Below are 25,110 nucleotides of genomic sequence, written 5' to 3' on the forward strand. Positions count from 1 at the left end.
TCTTCACCAGCACACCTGAAATGCAGGAACTAAAACCCCAAATATTCCTCTTCAGGCAAGCCCCAGCCAGAGCATCTTCTAAAAATGTCTAAAATGACACTAAGGATTTTTTACATTCATCTGCACACAAACAAATATCTGCTATTCTCTGCTTTCTTCATATGAATTTAAAGACAGATTACCACAGTCGTCTCTCCGTTTCAAATGAATAAAGCTGGATAGAGAATGTAGCAGAAACACCTAAAATGGATTGTGAACACAGTGAAGTTATTACCCCGCTAACTCAAAAAATACAGCTGTTACACTGTTCAAATAAGTATTTGCCAGAGCCCCAGTCATTAGGACTTCTTGTCAATCGTATTGAAAAACCACTCTGTAAATTTCCTCAGTTGAGCAGCTGCTGTTTGAGACTCCTCCTGAAGCCTCATGTTATCTTGTCTCAGATGCTGTACCTCTGCCTGGAGAACCGCCTTGTCCTGTTTTTCCTGGTTAACAAACATATGAATCGAGTTAAGTGAGTAGTCGTGATGACAGCATTCATTTTTGTTGTTAATACTTCTGTGCAAGTCATACAGCTATATTTTCTTGAGCTCCCTAATCCATTCTGACAACCGTTAACTGTCAGCTAATTCCCCAAATACGCTCCAACTACCTTGTTCATTCTGAAAAAATATGGCCAGCTTAAAAGACAACTAGATGATACTTCAATAAAGAAATTATAGGACTCCACAAAAAAAACATTCCAGCACTAAAAGGATAAGCAGCTTTTAGCTATTACAAATCATACATGAGAGCTCAACTGAATTGATTTCAAACATATGTTAAGGAAGAAAAGTATAGAATTTCAAAATTTTCCCTCACATGAATATTTTCTTATCAAAAGCAGTCCCATTTCTACCAGTCCTGGCATCGTCTCCAGTTCAGAAATTAGATAGCAGATAAGACACAAAGCAAGTCATTGTCAGATGATCAAGACGCCACAGGGCAACGAGGATGATAAATCTGGAGTGTTAACTTCTTAGCAATAGTGCCTATGTCCATATCCCTATCCTCCTTAAATCTAGGGTACCATGAATGGAGATCAAGTGCCTCATCCTTTGTAGGATGTGACTGTATGTAGGACAGTTATTCTGGAGTAAAGACCCATAAACTAGTTAGTCTTGGGGCAGCTTGTTCACATAACTATTCCCACAGGACCTTCTCCTCCTCAGCATTCTGATCAACCACTAGGCTCTACCATTCATTAATTACACTGTTTGAACTGATGTGCTTTTTTTCAAGCCCTTGATGAACTCTGCATGGAAATATAACTATTAAAACTGGAGAGTAATAACATCACCAATGACCCCTTACCTTTCTCAGGTCGGTTTGTAGTTGCCGGAGGATGACTTCCAGCTGGTTTACTTTCCCAGTCAGAGTACTTGGAACATGTTCCCTGTAAAGTAAACCACTAACTTCACTCCCTGTTAGTAAAAAAACATTTCTCTCCCAGCTTTTACAGAGTAACACTTTCAATGACAGCAAAGGAAACAAATCAGTTTAGGCATAGTTAGGAAAACACAGACAAAACCAGCATCAGCAAAAGACTATTACAGGAACGCAGACCCATAAACTGTAATATCTGAAATATGACACTGTCTCTCACGTAAATCAGTCAGAAATTACAATGATTAAAGGGGAATGTTTTACAATTATTTTAACATACCCTCACAGTGCAAGTTGAACTTGCTGCTAAATGATGTGCCCAGCACATTGTTAGCAAGCTGCTTTCTGATAAGGAATGTACTAATGTGAAGCAAGCTGCAGCAGCAATTAATGTAAACCAAAAGAGCTGTTAAGAGTTCTTTTGTGTGGTCTGCAGTTGTGTCATTTCCAGTAAAGGAAAAACCTATGGCTTTATGGAGACAAATATTTTGTTTAAAGGTCAAAACGTATGAAATACTGCCACAGGTTAATCAAATGCATGACCGAAGGAAAATACTGAGAACAGTTTCTGTTTCCTGTATGACAATGAGCACTGTGGGAGACAATTTCTTTTATGTTATAGTTGAAATTCACCACGTGACTCATTTTGTCTAGAGAAGAGAAGCTGAAGAGAGAATCTTTATACAAAGCTGAATCAGCTGCTTCATGCGAGTGCATCAATCTGACAGATTTGCCAATGCTAAAAGTAGAAAATCTTTAACATTATTTCGCAATCCTTCCTTACTGAACACTAGGCTGGGGAAAGATATGTACTTTGTACTTAATACAATCAAAGCACTTTACCATGTAAGTAAGTTAATTTGTGTATAATTGGTTCAAATTAAAATGTGATAGTCTAACAAGCAAGAAGACTTCCCTTCATTTCCTGTTCTTCCATTTCTGCAGCTGAAAAGCAAAACTAATCAAAGATGTGTTTTTCTTTTAAAGTGTGCTAGTGGACAGCTTACAGGGCTGAATATCTGTGTTTTTAACAAGAACGCTCCTCACAGCAGGGAAGATGGGGGCGGGGGGTGGGGGTGGGGGAAGACAGAATTTGAAAAATTGGGCAGTTTCACATAAAAGTTTCCTGCAGTCCTCAGTTAAAGGTTCTCTTGATAAATTTGCCTATGTATAAATGAAAAATTATGGATTTGCAAGTAGTAAATAGGTGCAAAAGATAGGCAGGAACACCTGTTCCAAGGTCTGACGTTTGCTTCAGCTAAGGTTACTGCATGCTACAGAGCTGAACTCCTGTTATCAATTGTATTCAAATGCAAATAGAAATAAGCATAACACAAATCATTATTATTGTATAGGAGGAATACAGTGAAAATATTGATTAGCTGAAACTCTGCACCTAACCATACTGGACATTAGAGGCCTACTCTAGTAAGAGAGTTTTATCTGGCTATACTACAAATTTTCTAGATAGAACTGCTCAGAGGTTGACTCCAAGAAACAACATTTTTCAAAATTAAAGACAAGATGTAATTAGTCAAGGCAACAGTTCTGCCATCGGATATGCATATAGGCAATTTGACATGCAACACTGAGAAAATCAGGTGGGTTTTTTTGTTTGTTATATATATATATATGTATATATACATGCTTTAATTCTGACATACCCAGCAGCTTCAAGGAAATCTTTTCCATCTGTGGGACTCTCATCCAAAGGTAACTCTTGTGTTCCTTCCAAGCCCTCAGCTTGCTGCATATCATTCAGGGTGCAAAAAGATGCTACTCTCTGATCTGCAAAAAAGTAACACAAGGATATGTTTAAAGCTGGACATATATAAAAAATGAAAGGCTATATTACAGCCACTGTCCTGGTTCAGTTAGAGAAATCAATGTAGGTTTCTACACCAGAGCTTTGAAGACAATCAGCAGATGTAAAGTAAATTCCAACCAGTTGGCCTCCCCACATCTGCATCCAAAGGCAACCTCAAAGCAACGTTTTGTATCTATCAGCAGAGTACGATAGATTTGTTTGGACCAGTTAATGCTGATATGAACAGTAAATTGGTCTTGATGAAATCCACAGAAAACCAGTTGAGAATTCACAGTCACCACCAGTGACAATAATAATTTAGCAAAAAGGTTTGCATTCTGCATGGACTTAAAGCCATCAGATTCCTCAGAAATTTGCACTGTTCATTTTTGTACTGTTTTACTGTCTCAAGCATTTGCAGAACCTACTGGTAATCTGCATACTTGAAAACCAATAAATTCACACTATTTTTACCAATTGAGCTTTTCTTATATGTTACCAAGGCACGCTATTATCTACACACTGGATTCCACTAGAACATAATCTAACAAGCGCAGATGTAATTACCTATGGATATACAGTGTGGTTGCCAAAATACATCACTCACCACATAATAGAAGTATGCCATGCAGATCATCATTGCACAGAACAGGAGTAAAAATGATGCATTCATCATGATTCAATTTGTCATCTTAAATTAAAAAAAAAATAAAAATCCATATTCTGTGGAGATTGATTTAACTTATTTCTGTCAAACAAAATCCATGTCCGTAGGCTTGTATAAATTCTGGCGACAACATGCCTGCCTTGCCCTCTCTCCCCTCGCTCTGCCGCCCCGCAGGCCCAAAGCTTGCATCATCATGCAAACGTGCAAACATAGGAAATATTAAAGAAAGTTTACAAAAGGCAAAAGTCATCAATCCCAGACCATCACCTAGAAACGGCGTGTGAGGACAGAACGGCCCAAATTCTTCATCTGAGTCAAAACCTGGAATAAGATTTAGAATGTTCCTATAAACAAGAGAGCCCCATCTCCACTGGAGCAGCTGTGGCCCTGAGGTACAGCCCACACAGTGGAACATTCCCCGTCCAACTCACGTGGGCTCTCACTCAGCCTTGCAGCCCCGTTTTTGCACAACACTGGCATTACAGCGAAGCATGAGGTGTCGTGCCTCGTGTTTCTAATTGTAACATCCAGTATTGTGACACAGCATGACAACTTGGCATGATACAGGAGAAGACAACCCTCCATACTCTAAGAACCTGAGCAGCGAATACAATTTCAACTAGAAAAGAAATTTTGATTTAAAAGTTCTACCAAACAAAACTAGGAAATCACTAAAAGGCTCTTTAAAGAGATTTTTTTGAATGAATAGTTTTAGGGAATAGCAAAGATTCACAATTCATTTTATCACACAATGAAGAAAAGTTGCATGCCTTTTTTTTGTCCAGTTTGAAAGACTACAGTTCATTTCCTTTGCTTTTATCCTTATTTCTGATTAGTGATGGATCTCAGCAAAAATAAACATGACTTTTGCATTTGTGCCAATAGTAAGGTAAGAATATAATTTTAAACACATAACCACAGCATCATTTACAGATTTTAAACATATTAAGTTGAATAGATTTATTTAGTACAGATAAACTAAAACTAGTTTCCCAACTGAAACACAGTATGCAGGCCAGAAACAAGATTGTGTAAACAGTCTGAAGTACATCTCTAATTACTGATTCCACCTTTATACTATTTACATTTTCATTACCACTTGATAGAAGAAATCAATGCCAGCAACAAATGTTTTGTTGTTGCTATCTTTTCTATGGCAAACAACATGTGATATGTGATATTGTGTCTCAGAGGTAATTCTACTGTAATTAATAAACAATTAAAAAAAAAAAAATCTGCATTTTTCTCCCTTTGCTGAGTAAGCTTAATTAAAGACAGTGGCTGCTGGTTTGGTTTATTTTACCAGGTGAGGAAACATTTCGTCAGTGTGCTCTCTGTAGCAGCATTTGGAAGCATCTCTTTCTTGATGCATAAAAGCAGGTGGAAAAACAGGTACATACTGCTCTTAATGAAATCATGTGATGCCATTTTTAAACACAATATTTTAAAATACTGTCATATTATTTCAACACACCAACAAAAATATAAAAACATGAGCTCTTGCAATCAAGCATAATGCGTGGATTAGTTTTTTCTTCCTTCTGTAATCCCTTATGAGTTTCAGCTCCACATAATTTTAAAATAATATTAACATAGTAGGAAATTAATCATAAAACCTTTTCTATTTTCCTAGCACAACTGGAACTTATTTTTCCAATATTCACATCTTTATAAAATATGAAGTAATATTTTTGCATTCATGAGGTAAGGAATAAAACTACTACATGGCTGCTAATAACCAGAAATCTTCGATCACATAACTTAGTAGGCAAACTCCTGCATTCCTCTTCAAAGAGCAGTTCCTTCATTTTCAAAAGCCAACAAATCTCTGTAGTAACTAGTACAACCAAGAAGATCCTGGACTAGCAAAATATTTTGGCTTTGAATGCTTTTCAAATACTTTTAAAGATATATTTTTATTTTCAGTAACTGTATCAAATCTCACTGCTCTCCCTATAAGTATTCATGCTTAGCAATATTGATTATTTAAATCAGAACTGTTTTTAAACCTGAGCTGTGGTGAAGGTTGAACTTGTTCTTTAAAGAGCAAAATCTTCCTACTGATTTTTGTTTTATTTGTTCTTAACACAACTGGCTTGACTCTGTATTTAAGAAAATTAAATCAAAGGTACCTTTACCAACAGTTCATTTTTCAAAAGGAAAATGAAGTGTATTTATTACTATGATGCTGTAGAAATAAGTTCTGCTTCCTCCAAGCTACAGGGACACTTTCAATTCAAGTGACTTGTGCATACAAAACAGAAGAAAAGAGATCTAAACCTCAGAGCTCTTATTTTTACCTGGGACATCCTTGCTAAACCCCACATAGGACCCATGCATAGAAAAATACTTGCAAAAATGTATTTATGTCTATATCAAAAGTTTAAGGAACAGTTGGCTTAGCAAGACCAAAAATTAGACAAAATTCATGTCTCACGTTAAAGGAGCAGAATTGTGTGGTTGTAACCACTAAGAATTTGAATCTGGATTTCTATTGTTCCAGCCCACTAGCAGAGACCAGAAAAAAAACTCCAGGCAATTTTGATATATTGGAGAGCAGAAAAGGCTAAAATGAGTATAGTGCATGAAGCTGCTCTCTCATTATTAAGGCAAACTCTACCCACAAACATATACTGACGTATGCACTGAAGCAAAAAGAGTTACACATGCATGCACTAGAAATGACCAAATGTTAACTAAATATTTTCATTTTTTTCTTTTTCTAGCAGTTTAACATATTAACTTTTTAAAAATAATTCTCTCTCATGCTGAATGCTTCACTTCTTTCTCATTATGTTATTTGTAGCATTACGCACATTAAGATACAAAGAATATTAAAATAATATTAATTGCAGTAGCACAGATGTTTCTGCAAAGATAAATTGGCATTAAGGAACACTGCATGCTGATTGGCACTAGTAGATGTTCACAAAAATAACCTGGAAAAAACACAGGAGTTGAAACTACCTATTTTAATGAATTAAATCAGAGACAGAGGGACTGTACTCAGGTTGTTAATTCCCACAGTATGATTTACCAAATACTGAGCAGCTTTTTTAAAGCACAATAAGCCTAGTTTAAAGTAGTACAAACAGTACAAAGAGCTGCTGCTAATAATAATCCATATTTATGTTTGCACCAATTATCTTCTATAATGACAGTAAAAGATACTGACACCTAGAAAGGCTGACCCTTTTGTTCCCCAAAACATCGAAAAAATATTGATGGCTAATTCTGGATAAGACACACGTTGAAAGCCAGTCCTTCTTCCTTAACTTGGAGATCTACTGAAAGGACAACACAAAAAGAACTAAAAAATACATTCTCTCCTTCTCCCTTATTCTTTTCTGAGATTTCTTTGTTCTCCTTTTTCTAATTTGGCTTTCCAGTTTATTCTATAAAACCCCATGTCTTTATCTTTATTCAGTCCAACATTTTGCTTCTTGTCCTTTTCCACCTCAGCTGCACTCCCTAAAGCCCTACCTCTTTTGCTGTACAGTCCCATCCAATTCTATCTGTTCTTTATTGTCTGCTTCAGGGATGGATACAAAAATACTACAACAATGTACTTCTAGCACGTCAATTACTTCGTGACTACTCTCCAGAATAAAATAAGAGAACTGGAAGTAGCTTATCCATATATGACAGAAAAGGAAGAACACCCCTTGTTACTGACTGCATGCATGCTAAAGATGATCTCTGGATTGGTATCAGAGTTAAAACTATGTTCTGCAAAGGAAGGCAGTGGGAAGAACTAAAATAACGTTGCACTGTGCTCCAGCTCATGGACACTGACCCTCACCAGACACAACTCCAGCAAAAGCCCTCACTGATGTAGCTTCTGGAGCCTGTGGACTTAACCCCATTGCACTGTGAATTCCTCTCTCCGGAATAACAGAGGATTTTCAGGCAAAGTTTGAAAATTCAGCTTCCTACAAAAGTTCTTGCCAAGCAAAAGCAATGAAAATTAAATCTTCACAAAGTGAAAAGTGTTATCATCATACTTTCAATTAAAAAAAAAAAGTAATTACTTACTCCAACCTCATGGACCACAGTTTAAAAATTGCTGTTCTACATAAGACCAAGGCTTCAATTGGATAAAAGCAAATACTAATTAACAAATAACTAGTCAACTGTTCATGAGGGTGGGAAGGAAGCTAAATATGAGACCACTGTTCTTGTTACATCCATGTGTAAACTCTGAGTACAGATCATACTAGCAAAAGTCTTGCTACTATATTTAATTCTTTATCCAACTAATGCCAACATTATAAGCACTTAAAAAGGCTATATTTAACATTAATGGAGATACAACTGCATTTTAAGACAGACAGATGAAGGCCTGTGAGGCCTACATTATGGATGCTGAACTGATCAAAATATATAAGGTGTCAACATACAACCTAGAGACATCACCAGGGAAAAACCTTGACCTTGAAATCAGATTGGTAACTCTGATAAACTGATATTAGGAAAAGACCTTGTAGAAATTAAAAAATGGAACTAAGTCTTGTATCAGGGTTCTAGAACAGAATACAACATAGAAATATCAGGCTGGCAAAGCCAAACTAGAGAAAAATCTAACATTAATTTCTGAAGTCAGTATTAAACAAGTCCTATCCATTTTGTGATCTTTTTCACTGAAGATTTGGGGCGGGGCACATTGTTTGTTTTGGGGTTTTAACACCACCATTTAAATTAGCAGATAGTTCTGAAGAGGTTTTGATCAAATTGAAATCTAATCACTTCATACTTAGGGAAGGAATCAGGTACCAGAAAACTGATTCCCATGGTTGCTTTTAGTTAAAAAAAACCCAGAAGAACATCTCGTCATTAACTTCACAACCAGTTCTCCTCATAAAGTTAAGAGCTGTATCTTATACAGTGAAGACGGTGGCAATGATACAGATACCTCTGACTTTCCACACATTGACTAATGAGAGTAATGCCAGTTAAGAAATGTTGGAAATTTTAGGACAGCATCGTGACCTAACCAAAGCAGCCCTCAGAAACAACAAAACAGAAATATTCAACTACATATATTGATACAGACACTCAAACCAACATCCAACTTTCTGTGTTTATACATTGTGTGGGTTTAGCTATCAGAGAGGCCAATAAGGTCTTATAATTTAATAATGCAAATCTGGTTTATATCCCACAACTCAAGTTCTGCTACTGGAAAATATAGTGTGCATTTTTGCTGTTTTTCAAGGGCTTATTATGAAAACTGAGAGGGACTGCAACATCATTTGGACTACACACACAAGTTTATAAACACACAACAATGAACCCAGGGAAGTACTATTCCCAGTTTCATTTTAAACATCTAACATAAATGATTTGAATCTGTCTTTCAAAGTATCTGATTTTTCCAATTGATTGCAGAAAGAAGTTAGGCCCCTAAATGGATGAACTGCAATATCCCAAATTTTCAGTGACAAAGTTCCACACTGAGAAGTGATACTGCCAAAAGAACTAAAGGGCTATGGAAACAAACACTGAATTTTTGTAATTAAAAATATGGTTATACAATAGATATTTAGAAAAAAAATGTTTGTGTACTGAACATTGATCTTTATTCAAATTTTCCTGTTACCTTCAAACGCTCGTGCAGCATCTACCAGGTGGGACCAGTCTAGCCCTGTGGCAGTGTCTGGCAGGGGCATCAGGCCAGGATCATTGAATTTGGCTTTATCAGATAAGGACCCATCTGAGAACCAGAATTCATCTAAACAATAAACACAATAATTAGTCTTCCTATAACAATGCTGTACAATTAAATTTGAAGCTATTATAATGAACTGTAAAAATATATATAAGCAAAGGGTGCTTATCATTTCTCTTCTTTCCGTCTTTTCCTGTTCAATACTCAATATGGGTGGAACAATTTTTAAAACTTTGGTAGAATAAGATGGGAAAAGTTTCTCAAGATTTTTTTTTGTGTCACTTTGCACATGATATGCTCTTCGCATTTATGTGAATGCTGAGTAGACAACATGCATTATTTAAGCATACCGTATTAAGCCTGAGCACTGATTAGAAAAGTTGCTAGATACACAAAGTTATATTCTTAAGAAGACTGTGAAACAGCATATGAGCTATTTACATGCAGAGTTTTATTCTGAAACTTGAATATTTCAGTTCCAGAAGCAATTTTAAAATATACCACTTGCATTTCTTTCAATGCATTTGTATTCTAGCCTACATCCAAAACTCACTTTCACATTGAAAATAATACCCTATGAGTTTAATACTGTAGTTGTATATCTGAGGACATAAGACTCACGTGCCAATCTCTAAGCTCCACAGTGAGCTGTAGCACATTACATGCTGTAGATAGACTGTATGTTAATTGAAATATATACACTAAAAAGTTAGTTCAAGCACATCTTTGAGTTATGCAGTCTTTTAGAAAGGTGCCATGAACATACATCTTAGTAGAGGAGATGCTAATTTTCATAATTATCGCAAATAGTTTTATGTTTTCCTTATCAATCCATAGCAATCTTCACTCTGATTAATGTGAACACAGTAAAACGAATACTGTTGAACAGGCACACAGGGGTTCATAAGACTGAACATAAACCAAATATATTATTTATAATCCCATTTTGTTTTAGCCATAAAGTTAGTGATATAATATTGAACTTGTATTACAAAGTATAGTCAGGAAAATTCTTTTGCTTCAGATGTATCTACTTCTATTAAATAAAAAGGTCAAAACAGTAATTTTTCCTCAAATATTTCAGAAGGCAATTTCCATCTAGTTATTTCAGTGATCGAGACTATAACATTTATGAGGCATATATTTTTTCAGGAAAATACTAAATGCAAAAAATCAATGAAGGAAAAAATGCACACATACAAGTGGAATATACATTATCATTTAAGAAAATGGTGTGTTGTCACTGTCTTGATATCAATGAAAAAGACTAACCAAGTCCATTTGAATGAAATATTTCTCACCTAAAAATCCAAAACCAGTAACCTGTTACAGAGCATTCTACTGCACAAATCGATGATTAGAGCATATAATATTATTTGCAGAAAGCTTGGTGGTGTTTTTTTTTTTTAAAAAGCGAATAGGAGAGTGAAAGAAGTCTGCAATCCTGTCAGAAGTTGGGAATTCTGCAAATCAAAAGCAGTGCAGAAGAGGCAGAAATCCTGTTTACTGTGGAATTTATCTTGTTCAGCGACTTACATGAAAGATACAATACTGTTATATTATAATTGGAAGTGGTGTGATTGATAAAACTCTGTAGAAACATCCCTCAATACTCACTCTTACTGTGCAAAAGTGGATGTTATATGAAATGGAAAATGTTATATACAAATATATTCTACTCATATATCTAGTACTAAGATTTTATTTTCAGTTTCTTATAAACATACGTAAAATCTTACCTAAGGTTACCTTGGGGTAAAAATACATTTAAAGCTTAACATCAGAGCAGTCTCTGAACTTTTGTATATGACCTGGGAATTATAAGAACTTTATTTATGCAAGTACAAATGTTTTCTACATCGCTGTTGTGGAAAATAGACAGAATGCCTATTTGAAAGGCTGGCAAGCAAGCTTTTGGTTCTAGACCAGCAGGCAGGCCCCAAGTGACAGCCCTTGCTTTTGTGTGATCAGCCTATGGGGGCTGATTGTGAAACCTGTCAGGAAGATGCCTGTTCCCAGTGCAATTCTGCTGGCTTTCCAAATTAAAGTGTAGGAGTGATACATTCACCAGCAGTCATCCTTCATTATGCATTGTCTTTGTGAGAACTTCAGTTCACCTTAGGGTGGATCCTATTTGGTCCTGCATAAGCCCTGACAGACCAACTCGACTGCAGAAAGCCTGCCAGAGCAGAGATTTGAATATTGATAGCTCTGAAAATGCAAGTGCTAATGCTGACGGCTGAAATTATAAGTGGAGTAACTGAAAAATCAGAGTATGTCACCACAGAATAATTTTCAAGTTACAAATTATGTGTTCTTGCACAATGGGGCTGAGGGGGAATAGGAAAAATAAATTTTAAAAGAAAGAGAGCTCTAATGATACAGGTCTCTTTGTGCTTTTGAATTTCAGAGAATATTGTTTATATTTCAGGAATGCTCTGGGTGAGATGTATTATTTCTAGCCTCCCATATTTGCATTTCCTCCCTGCTCATCTTACCGCACTGTTACCTCCAGTGTTTCTCTGTATGACTGCTGCGTTAGCACCTGCAGGCTGCCTGTGGTCTTCCTTTTTGATTGTGCAAAGGTGGTAAGTTACGCTTGAGCACACCCATCTCTGTGTGTCCAGGAGAATATGCTTAAATCTTGTAGGCCACTATGTTCATTGCCCACAAGGTTGGTTTTGAAGCAGATTTACCCCTTATTTCCTCTGAGGAAACAATGAGTTATCTTTCAGTTTTAAAGGTTATTTTGTTTGCTGTACTCCTTTTGGCACAAAATCATTGATCTTCTGGTTTCTGTTCCTTTCAATTATGTCACTCTCTTCCTACAACTAGGAATTTTCTTTATTTTTATTATTGATACATACAAGTATAAAGCATTTTGAAGAGTCCTTATTTTCACCAAAATTATATGGTTAGTTCCATTTCCAACAGAGCTCCTCAAATTGACTGTCATCAATCCCACATACTTCTGTATTCAAAGAGTAACTAGTAACACAGAAAGAAGGATTCACCTGATTTAACCTTTTCTACTTCCAAGACAAGTATCCTGCTTCAATTTTAACTGCTACTTTTGTGTAGAAACTGGAGATCATGCTAAAATATCTGGTAAGTACTCCTCACTCACTGTGTTCAAACTAGACATGCCATTTAACAAGCAGATTTTCTCAAAAGATGGTGCAGCTGAAGGAACATACCAAGTCATATGCGGACATAAAGCTCAGTATCTGCTTTCTGTTGTTCTTTCCTGCCATCAGCAATTCTCTCTCTATGGTCCTCTTAAAAAAAGCAGCTTCTGCCTGCCAAACCCTTCCCTTCTTCAGTATTACCTAGGGTTGCCCAAAGTGTCCCCTCAAAGATGCCAGCCTGCTAGGAGACTTTCTCACGGACATACGCTCACAGCACTGTTACACTAGTGGACATGTGCTCCCAATAACTTTCGTTATTGAAGGTAGTCTCATGTTCTGGTGTGGTGGATTATTCATTGTATGAGAGTCTGTAACAGACAACATACATACTCCTTTGTTTGTGTGAATTATTTAATCAACAGTCTTTATTTGATTACTAAAAAACTGATATCCAAATTGTACAGTGATACATAGTGACGCTCTTCCATTTTAATACTGCTTATGAATGAGGTTAGTTTTGGACTGAAGCTAACAGTGGTAATAAGCCAGTTTTAAGACAGGCTTTCATCTAATAAGATCACTGCAGATACATCCGCTGCACTTCTGACAGCCTTTCCCCTATGGCATACGTAATCTGAGAACTTTCAAAATTCGTTAGTTTATAATTGCAAAACATTCCCTTCCTCACAATCCTCTTCACTACAAGTATCCTGCACCTTTCTCCTTTCCTCACAGCACAGTAATGTCATGCTAGTGTATCACTTAGGGCATTTTTCTTTCTCATTTTTTTTGTGTGTTTGGTAACAGGAGTGGACCACGGTGCCTGCAATGTCAGTCAGACTGCCTCCACATGTCATTCTGAGTCTTCGTGCTGGTACACTAGTTCTGTATCAGTGGTTCTCATTGTTTTCATTCTTTCCCTGCAAGACGAGGATAGATTTGTACCTCCAGCCATGTACAGCATGCTAGAATCACTCAACGTGAACAGTACTGTCTCAGGGAATCTTTAATGTCTCTAAGGTAAAATTCCAGATTTCTCAGCTGCATAAGTTCTGTTTTCTGGTTTAAGTTAAAAATAAGATAAAAATAAAGTAAATCCTTCTACGTTTGTGTACTATGCGCAATGAATAGCACTCAACTGTCAGAGTCTGCAATTCAGGCTTTACTGAAAGCAACTCTCATTTTACTTCCCTAACTGATAAAATAATTAAAAAATCCTGTAGCTTCATTTTCTCATCTCCTTCCCACAGTCAACATTGCATACAGTTGAAGTTTCTGTTTCTATATTCCCATGGTTGTTTTGTCTAATAATTCTGATTTCCCAGTAAATTAAACCCTTCAGGTTGCCTACTATGCTTTGGTTTTGTTGCTGGCCTTGCTTATCTATTAATCACACTCTTTTCCTCGCTAGAGGGGTCTCACCAGAGCTGGTGCTGCCACAATATTTCATGTACCACACACTGGGTTATAGCATGCAGGAACATATCTTTCTAAATATGAATTCCAGCCAAAACCACACTATTACCACTGATTTCTGTAAACATTAACTAACTGTAAAATTAAAATGCTTTAAGATCACAAATGTATGTATTTTACAGAAGAGACTATTATGACAGATAAGAATCCTGATATCTGAAACTACAACCTCAAGTTAAAATTAAAAATTAAAAAGAAACCTCTCACATCACCACTGTTACAGAATGTAAATACCTGCTACACATTGATTGCAAAAACCTTCTTAGCCAGAGCCAAATTTAGTTTCTTATACGGAGATACTGACTAACCTATTTTGAAAACAAAGGTGGGCAAGTCAAGATGTGTTTGTTTTCAGAGTGTAATTACAGATAACCAATTAAATCTTCTTTGAAACAGCCATCATAAAAGATCCTATATTGCTGGTATTGAAAGGCACTTTTATAATACAAAACCAGAAGCAGAAAATAGAAGTTGTATACGAAAACAGCATGAACTACTTAGGAAAGCAACAATTAGCTTCATTTTGATTGACATGATACTAGTTTTTTTCCCAGGTATCTGTGTAAATAACTTTCTGTATCTAAAAAGCAGGAAGAATGGAAAATAAGGTGTTTAAGACAGAACTAATACATAGACCACTAAAATTTCACTGCTGGAGGAGCAGTATACAGCTGGAGTGCACACCAATAATTGACTTGTGTCAATCTCCAGAAAGAAAGCACACTGAAGGTTTGATTCTATTGCACATCTACCTTTACAAGAAATGCCTCTAAAAACACAGGCCTAACAATGTAAAGGAAGAAAATACCATCAGGATGCCTGATTATATACACAGCTCCTTCACAGACTACAAATGAAACAAAATGGGTCTTCATTTTCTATCAGCAATAGCAAAGGATCTTTTCATATTAAATCTATGGTAAAGAGTTTCACTCTGCTAGAAGAATATTTTCCAAGCGGCAAAAGGTCCACCAAGCACGTATTCCCAGCTGAAGCAGGAATTTAGTGCATGTTTGTGTTACCAGTTTAATCAGTGGCTAGTGACTGAAACCCAGTCTCATAGCTGAGGCCATTATATCTAGAAAAGTGTTTTGTATAATACATAAAGGTGACTTCAGAAAGTTAGCAAGTGATTGCTAGTTCCCAAAGGACACAATGAACGACACAGCCCTTTTTATTACTATTTATTTTAAATCACCTGTCTGTGTTCTCTCTGGACATGTGCCTACAAAGTCCTTAATGCTTTTAGGGAATCTACCCACAGCTTCTTGGCTATGGACTTCAGAGTCCACAGGTGCTCTATTACATTTTCAAATTGTGGTCAGCTGTGATGCAATGTCAAAGTAGCTAATTAAAAATGTCTTTTTTAAAATTGTATCCCCTATAGGTCACAGCCTAAAATAATTAGCTGAAGAGATTGAGCATTTTTTAGAAAAAAAATAGTTAACTCTGATAAAGATATAAATATGGATATGTAGCCTAAATATATATATACTGGGTATATCTGGCTGTGCAGATGTGGGCTGTGGTATATAAGCATATATATTTTTCACAATTTCCTTTTTCTTTTTTTTTTTTTTTTGTAGTTTTCATAATTTTAATTCCGTATTTTCCACAAAATTACTACAAACTTTATAGTTCATCACTCCATGTTGGAATTATTGCAAGGTAAGCATATAAAAGAGATCTCACTTATGAAGACCTTAGAAGTAAAGAGATACCTTCATAAAATAGTTTTAATTTGGCACCACAGACTACTCTTTTTCTGCCATTAAAAATTAAGTGTTATTTGCAAAGGTTTTACTAACATGTTAAAAAAATATCAGCAAATTCAGTATTGAAATTAGAGATGAGGACAAGTATTTGCACATTTCCTTTTAAGATGTGACCAAAAGGATCATCTAAATATAAGCTGTCCCTTTTACCTATTATTTTGAATGTACTTGTGAATATTTCAGTAATATGAGTGCACACAAAAAATTAACAAAAATATCAAAATAAGACAGGCCAGCTTGGCTTAATTACGTCACCACTGGCAAATAAAATTATAACAAGAAATATCTTCATACAAGTATTTGTTGCCTACCACTGGTCTCACGGAAATTTTTTGGGAAGTCGAGTCAGTGCTATCTCCAAACATGATAAAACTGAATTGATCGCTAAGGCAAGCATCGGCATGTACTGCTTCTACTGGGATATTCAAAACATTGACTTGACATTTCATAATTTCACCTTAAAAGTTAAATTGAACTTAATATCTGGTGATCTGTTTATTACAAATATTCCAAATTCAGCAATAGCAGCAACAATCACTTACTTCTCAGATTTCCCATTCCAGGAGTCAGGCTCATTCTGGGAGGCAACGTGCTGTGATACGGGGGAGTAGTGCTGAATAAGATATCATTTGGCAGGGCCTGGTCTAGCATTGAACTTCGGGAGCTGGCATATGAAGATCCTCTCCGATTGCTACATATACTCTCATCAGATAAGGTACGGTAAAGTGTCCTCCGTGGAGAAAGGTTTCCATAAAATGAAAACTAAACATCAAAATATAAAGATATAAGAAGGTTAAAACTATTCACGTGATCACAGTCCATCATCAATTCTTGAGAGTGTTTTTCTGGGTAGGTACTCTGGAATTGGTGAGCTAATAGAGATGATCAGAATTCCACCATATCAGATCCACTCAGGCCTCAAAAGAGTTACTAAACTCTGTTTTCATACTTCCTCTTGATATTTTGGAATATATCACCATGAATTTATCAGATACTGTACAGTTTTATTAATTCTGAAATGTTAAATGTAACCTCTATAGCCTTATGACAGCAATGTTTTCCAGAAATATATGTAAGATTACCAACTCTGGCAACATTTATTCAAGACTATACAGAAAACTGTTTGATTTTAATTTGAAGTGACTATGCTTTAACATTAAACATTCTGAACTGATACATCATACAACATAATTCATAGGATGATAAAAGTGACTTGAGACACTGCATCTCCCCAGATATCACAAAACAGGCTTAGGGAAGAGGATAACAGAGTTCAGTGAAAACTGTTTGTGCATTCCAAAAAGTTCCTTAAACCACAACCTGAATATCTACAGTAAAACAAGATGTTACTGTATTGCAAAACTGGGCCATTCCACTTCGTAAGTCATTCTTCAGCACAGCAAATCTAGTTGTTCTTCAGATCTACAAATGTCAGTTATTGCCTTAATTATTTTAACTGGTTTGTCCTGCATAACACAATTTAATGTCCTATCCTGTTTTCATTGTAATTAATTATGAATTTTCCACTCCATATACAGAACATACGCTTAAGAGGAGTAGCTTTTTAAAACAGTGAATATAGCATAGAACTAAGGATATTTACATTGTTGTATTTCTGAACAATTTGCCCACTGATGAATACTTCAACAAGGAATACGCAGAAACACTCAATCATGCCACAAGACAGAGTCTTTACAAAACACTTAAAACCACTTCACAGTGCTAGTTCAGGAAAGCATCTGTCTTGATGACAATACAGAACATACTAAGCTGTTAGAATGCTTAACTGTGTCCCAGAGAAAATCGAGGGAAATACCACATAGATTCTAGAGATTTGCCTGAAATAGATACAGGCCGTGGGAAAAAGTATCATGCAAAACTTTATTTTAACACAAAGGTAAAATGATCACAGCAATAGACATACACAGCATCCTTGAATTAATGGATATGTGGTATCCTTTTATAAGCAGAGATAAAAAATATCAAAAGACTCAGCCTAATAAGGGATGACATTGGGCAAAGGCCTTTACCCTCTGAATTGGAGGGTCTCGGATCCTCTTTCCTGCACTCAAGATTCCCAACAAGCATCCTGCAGCAATTCTGGGCTGCTACGCGAGTCTCCTCAACCTTATACTGCATCTTCTACCTATAAAGGTTGTTTACTAGCTATCTGAATATTATTGGCGCTTTACAGAGTTTCTTTTCAGGATGCATTAAAATTTAAACATTACCTGCAAAGCTCATTATTTCCTGATGTATGAAGAAAGTAAAACCAAACATTTGATCTGATTCTGTACAATCTTACATATTCAGAAAATGCCTTTCTGTTCTTTCTGTCAAAGACAACTGATTCACCTCTACCAAGATCCCTATCCTCTATGAAGGCATAATCAAAGACTGGACGTTGTCGAGTCCTACAGCTGGGGATCCCCTGCAAGTCAGGGGCTACGGTGTCTCTCACTTAGTGAGCTTTGCTTTGGGTATCTTGGGTGGGGAAGGAGACAGCAGTAACTTATCTCAGATGGCCACACCTCCTTACTCCTTGTTGTGTCTCATTTAGATAGCCAGAAACATCGGTAGCTCTTGAAATCATCACAGAGAACTAATTATTGTATCAATCAGAAATCATAAATCCTCTAAGACATTATTAATGAGAATTCAAATACATATAATACATACTCAACATACTGCATGTTAAAAATATATATTATCTGCATTTTAAATTCAACTCTGCACTTACAGGATTCCCATGTGTTACTTTTGTTCAGACATGATGATTATATTATTTAGTACATTATATCAACACAGTGGGTTAAGAGAGCATGGAGTTACTATCAAAGTGTGACAATTATCTCAAGTAATTTAATTGCTTTGTGCTTTATTCCACATCAAGCACAAAATCCAGAATCATCTATACTTTGGGGAGCAGTACATTTTAAGTTCCCTATCCATTTTTTGTGAACTTTTAAAAAATTACTATTGTCTTCATACTATTAAGATTAGATGTATGCTCTCTGCTAGTACTAACAATTATATGCCTTTTGAGCAGTTGCCACTGATACCTACATGAAACTGATTCAGAATTCAAATATAATCTTTGGTACTAAGTATCACAGGGTAGGAGAAAACAGGCTACTTTTATTCATGTGACTTAATATCATATGAGGTGTATAAATTTAGGCATCCAACTCTGAAAATGTTACTTTTAATCTTTGAAATTATAATTAGGTTGCTCAACCTGCACCTGGCTCTGCTCAAGCTAAGCAAAAACATACTTAAACAAATACTGTGTTTCATACATAATCATCAAACTAGAGATAATTTTCATATTGTGGGAAATGATATTTTGGGAATTAAGGTCAGTACTTATAGCATCCCAATGGAATATACTTAGGTTATCCAAAATGATATTGCCTTCTCTATAGCAATTTTGGGAATACCAGAAATTAATTTCTAAGGTAACTGTGTCTGAGATACACAGAGTCGAAGAAAATAGCTCACCTTTCTTCTCCCCTCCTCCATAGAGAGGCTGTCTGGCAGCATCAGCTTCAGAAAATCTTCTTTGGACAAGACTTGTTGGCTTTCAACAATGACAGTCCTCACGGAAGTTTGGAGTGGACTTGATGCAGACACAGCATCAATATCATCATACACTCTGTTGAGACAATTGGTGTTTTTAGCAACAGAAGCAACAGTGCTCTTGGATTTGAAAGACTGCATGCGTTTTCTGTCACAAAGTACAAATTGTTAGCATTACCTTCTGACAAAGAGCACTCATATTTAAAACTCTTTTTTGATTGCTTTACATTTATGAAATTATTCAACCAATGAAAAAAAAAATCCATTTTAGTAATTCTAAAGAACAATTTAAAAAAGCATAATGCTTGTTTTGTCTAGCTTGCCTCTATTTTTACACTCTGCTGTTAAAGCTGTATTTATATCAATATTTCCTATCTTCATCACAAGGTATTTTAACTTTTACTTCCTTAGCAAATAAGAAATACAATATTTTATATTGTGATATTGTATCCAGCTTCACAATCTGGTAGAATGACTATGGTCATCAATGGCAGCATTTGGAGTGTATTGGTAATCAATTGTGCCTTGTGCCAAGTATGTCTTATAATCAGTAATTTCATAAAGCACTTCAGACAAAAAAACCCAGCTGCCTTCCTTAATTATCAGCACATAAAAATGTATTTACAGTCAACAAAAGACTGTCAAACTGAATTATCTTTTAGCTTCCTTCCAGTGAGACAGGAGAGAGAGAATTTTAAGAGGTTTACTCTGGAAATGCAACTGAAGGAACTAGAGATTCCCAATCACACGGAACACACATTTGAAGCCATTCCTTACTGCCAAGTGCAGCAGTGACTGATTACAGTGACTGTTTTCAGTAAAGACAAAACAAGCTTCACTACGGCAAGTGTAATTCTCAGTGAATTATATGCTATAGTGGCACAATATTCAGCAATTGACCTGATTTTCACCATCATTACTAATTAGAGATATAATTAACCTCAGAGAGATCTTTCCTCTCTGTCATGAACAGAAAGCTTTCCTAGAAAGAAAGAGGCGAAGCAGTGCTGTGTGCCATGGAAAAATCTGAAAATATGTTCTGATATATGAAGCGCTGCTATATTTAATTAATGTTTCTTAAATAGAACTAGCTCTTGAAGATGCTTTTCTAAATTGCTGTGGTTTCACTCTAAATACCATGATTCATTATGCAATTTTGTTTTAAGGCTTAGGCTTCCATTCAAAATAAAGATAAATCAGTTCAAAACGCAAAAACTTGTGGGAATCAATGAAATTACCACTTTAAGTGCAAATACTACTACAACCGAATGATTTAAGCAATTAAAACTTTGGGGCAGGGGGGGCGAGGGGGATGTGGGATGAAATCTCCAGTACAAAGCCACAAAGAAATACAAATAACCAGGACATGAAAGTAGTAACATCTGCTACTTTTGAAAATTAGGAATTTAAGAGTTTAACTTCAGGATCATATTTCATAGCACATATATTCTAGCTTATATTTTCAAATATGAATTTGCCATAAATGTGCACATATATGCAATATGTAATATTAGATGCAAATGATGCATTCCCATGAAACAGAGTAATCCCCATTAAACATTTGAAAAATAAGGTACTGCATGTCATCTTGTCAATTTATCAAGATATGCAGGGCTGAGTATGATTTATTGAGAGGTAGAACTGAATACCTTATACACAGAAAAAGCAGGGAGGTTATCTGAGAAGATGATTTTGAAAACAACATGAATTTAAAGGTTAGTTTTAAAAAGCAGATTCCAACATTACTTATTACTGCTGCAGCAGCATAATCCATGCGTATTTGAGATAGTATGTCTTTTCCTTTGAGTGCAAGCCTTTTTCTCCCACCTAAGATGACAATATTTCTCATGAGCTATTCCTATGTTAAGCTGTACATATAGCTGTTCATTAGAACCGCTCTGAATATTTTTGTCTAAATATCACTTGCTAGAAAAATACATTGTTTGATTGAAGGCTACACATTTTTGTAGAATCTCATGCAGAGAGTGTCAGATCTATCCACACTTAGTCTTTTCTTTGAGGTCCTAACCACCACTATTTAGCTGTTTATTAAAAACAAAGTCAGAAAAATACAGCAAAGAACCAGTAAAATACCCCTAACTGGCAGTAACTTTTAAAAGTTATCTACCATAGATCACTGATATGTTTATGGACATCTCTCTCATCTGTAATGTATTTGCTGAGGCAACAAGGTAGTAATGTTTAATGCAGAAATGTCAGTAAAAGCTTTTTTCAACTAACTAAAGTTCTTGAAGATTTGTAGAAAAGGTCTTTAAAACCATAATAAAATTGTACCTTCCTATTTGTTTCCTAGAGATTCAAAATGGAAATTCAGAATATCTGACATAGCCATACTTTTTGCATACACACGTTTTCAGAAATCTCCATCGGCTTGCATTATTTGACACATGGGAAAAAGTTGCAGCTGGATAGAACAGAGAAGAAAAGAGTATCCTGTGTAGTTATTGTATTTTTTGGTTTGGTTTGGTTTTGGTTTTGTTTGTTTGTTTGTGGTTTTTTTAGATGTACCTTTGATACACAATGGTAGAGAAAAAACCCCAAGTGTTTAAAAGTTAAATAGAATTTTTAATTTCTCATTTTTCTATGTCCCTTCCCCCCTCCCCCCAAGGTTAAACAGAGTTCTTACTCATGGCATTCAGAAACTTCAGATTCTTCAGGTGTAGGACTTCCTTCTGATTTTTTCCATCCAATGACGTATTTATTCACTGCTCCTTGTCTGTGGTATGGTTTTGAAAGTGAACCAGAAATCTGTGGACTAGTATTCTGTGACACTATATAGACTTTGGAGGTATCTAGGGAGCCACTTTTTTTAGAGCAATGTGTTGATGGGCTTCCTGAATGATGTGACCCACTGAAAAAGTAAAGGAAACACACAAAAGCAAAAATGAAATCTGCTATACGAAACCAAATCAGGAACGTTTCACTTGGTACAAAGCTATAATTCTTAATGTTGAGTTTTTCTCATGATTGAAATAAAGGTAGCAATGTTAGTGCAGTAGTCTTCTACGTACTAGCAGCATATACATTAAAGCTCTCTGAGTTTCTAAATCAAGTAATGTGTATAATTCAACTTGCTGAAATGTCAATGCAAAGTGATATGAAATAAAATACTAAGTTCAAGACATATGTAGAATTCGTGTGTGCAATTTAAGTAAATATGGACACACATTATTAACAGTGTAATTCCATTTACATCAAGAACTACATAGGGAATTACTCCAAATATCTCTCTAATTATTAAACTTCTGTGCCTTTTCACTTCATGTTAATTTTGCCAATTTAAGCCAGTTTAAACTGTGCTTTCCATTCTGTACCACTGAGAATTTAATATTAACAGAAATAAATTTCAGTTCAAATAAACCAGTCCTCTGGATAATTTTAATAGCCTCTTTTATTATGAATAATAGCACTAGTAAGGACTAATAAAACCTTTTACTGATGACTCTCAAAATGATTTAAAATGAACTAAAGCAAACATTTCCTTGAAGAATAATTTCTTTTTCTTCTCATCTTGCAGGTGAAGGAAATGCAGCATTCACAAACCAAACGCCTTGAACCTGAAGCAGCAGCTCCTAACTTTCATTGTGGGTTTACAAATACCAACACTGTGCTATCTTTTAATCTAATCCCACGAGCAATGGATTAATTCACAGAGGACCAGAAGGTGTTGCTGAAAGTGTAACAGACATGTCTACTTTGCTGTCCATGCAGAGTCAAATACAAGCAACACATGTGCATGGATGTCATGAAATCAAATTAAAATGCCCACTGTGGAAGAAAGTTGGATCACTAAAGCAATGGATTAATAATTTTGATCACAGCCTGTGCATTTAAATTTTAAAAAAAACAATATTTTATCTCCTCTCCTCCCTCTTTCTCCCCCAAAAGTAGAAACAAGATTATGAGGTTTTGGGGGAAGAAAATAATGCAGGTCATGCTAAAAGCTTTTGGTTCTGCTTCCCATCCTTCCAAATATGCAAAGAAATGACGTAAAGATCTGGTGAAGAAAAAACTCAGTTATGAAAAGAAATCAAAAACTGAAGCAAACATTGAAGCACAATGTAAAACACAGATCAACAGCAAGGACATTATATAGAGGATTTTAGACTTCTGTTTGTAACTAAACTCAACTAAAATTGGGCATCCAACCTCATTCTGTAGTTTTAAATAAGGAAATATTCAGTATGCAATTTTAGGATTCAAAGATGGCCTACATAAGAAACAAAGCAAAACCAAAGGCAACGAAGCTAAGCTGTTTCAGCTGTGTAACATGAAGGTACTTAACAACTCATGTGCATAATTAATAAACAATAGGAGAGATAAAACCATTAATAACAGAGCTGTGAGACAATGTTGTACATAGCTCCTTGGTCTTGTAGTTGGAGATACTGTTTCACACAAAAAGTTTAATTCTGTAAATCTTACTTGGACGCTATAGTATTAAATTTTTTCAGGGGCTTCTTTATCTGACAAAGCTAGATAAACAGGTCAGTATTTTTTCAACCAACCAACCAACATCTTTCCTGTGCACTGCACTTTATTCAGTAAATAGAATGCAATTTTAACAAAGAAATGGTGCATTTATAGATCATTGACTTCCCACCAGCCTGTGGGCTTGTCTCTTGAAGTTTTACACTGTTTAGCTGCTGCAGAACAAGTTTACTATTTAACGTTCATAAAATAATTGTGAATTAATGCCTCAAAATTGCGAGAATTTCATTGTTACAGATTATGAGGAAATACAAACTCTGCATCTGACCAGCTGGAAAATAGATATAGGATACAGCAGTAGATATCACCCACTTATATGTTAACTCAACTTTCTTTGTCTATTTGAAGAATGTTGCAGCATCACAGCTATGAGATATTTTTTAATAATGTATGCCTGTGGCTCCTGTATAGGTGGTGCCAGCTTTTAAACCTAGCTCTAAAATTATTTATCACTCCAACATAATTTGATGGATATTTAAGCAAAGTTTAAATAAAACAGTCAGGTCACATAAGTCTGACATTTTCTATAGTAAAAGGATTTGGCAAACAAATTGGAAGGCGATCATTTGAAAACATTGGTACTGCCAAAGTGGAATTGGGCAATCCTAATGTGAGTCGGTATTTCAACAATAATTACTACTTTGGAAATGCCTGAGTAAATCACTCAATCTATATGCTTTTTATTTATTTTTTAATTAATCTGCAAAATGTTGATTCCGTAGACGTGAGCAGCATTTTACTTGCCTGGCACTTTAAATATGACAGCTGTCACAGAAGTGCTGCAAATACACATTTCTAGCCATTAGAAATCTATTTCAGCTCATAATGATGAAGTCCTAGAAGCATAGAGCTTATTTCTAGAACTTTAGAAGTCTCGATATAAAAAAAATTAAATCTCAATACACACAGAGTAAATCTGGAGCTTTTATATTACCACAGGGGTAGTAAAAGCTTAATGTAAAAGCATTTAATCAGTCCTCACAATTGGCTATGCAATAGTCTATATTATCTTCTATAACTTGTGAAAAAAGAGGAAGTATACAAGACTAATTCATTCATGTCAAGCATATAAA

The 25,110-nt window shown here is 35.5% G+C and overlaps 1 protein-coding gene across 2 annotated transcripts in view; it reads right to left on the reverse strand.

Annotated features, from left to right (window-relative positions):
• Positions 1 to 338: 338 nt before the first annotated feature.
• SIPA1L2 (signal induced proliferation associated 1 like 2) overlaps positions 339 to 25,110 on the reverse strand; it is a gene marked incomplete at its 3' end in the record, with an annotated part of 81,580 nt that continues 56,808 nt past the window's right edge. Inside the window, exons 14-21 of one of the 2 annotated variants that reach the window (XM_080342775.1) lie at positions 22,173 to 22,397; positions 19,448 to 19,601; positions 16,489 to 16,708; positions 9,499 to 9,630; positions 4,167 to 4,220; positions 3,090 to 3,213; positions 1,354 to 1,435; positions 339 to 485 (exon numbers count right to left, since the gene is read on the reverse strand). In XM_080342775.1, the coding sequence (XP_080198901.1) occupies positions 339 to 485; positions 1,354 to 1,435; positions 3,090 to 3,213; positions 4,167 to 4,220; positions 9,499 to 9,630; positions 16,489 to 16,708; positions 19,448 to 19,601; positions 22,173 to 22,397 (1,138 nt within the window). The remainder of the gene's footprint in view (positions 486 to 1,353; positions 1,436 to 3,089; positions 3,214 to 4,166; positions 4,221 to 9,498; positions 9,631 to 16,488; positions 16,709 to 19,447; positions 19,602 to 22,172; positions 22,398 to 25,110) is intronic. The other variant, XM_080342776.1, reaches the window with a different exon arrangement.

Source organism: Nesoenas mayeri (genome assembly GCF_963082525.1).
Source record: "Nesoenas mayeri genome assembly, chromosome: 3".
Lineage (NCBI taxonomy): Eukaryota > Metazoa > Chordata > Aves > Columbiformes > Columbidae > Nesoenas > Nesoenas mayeri.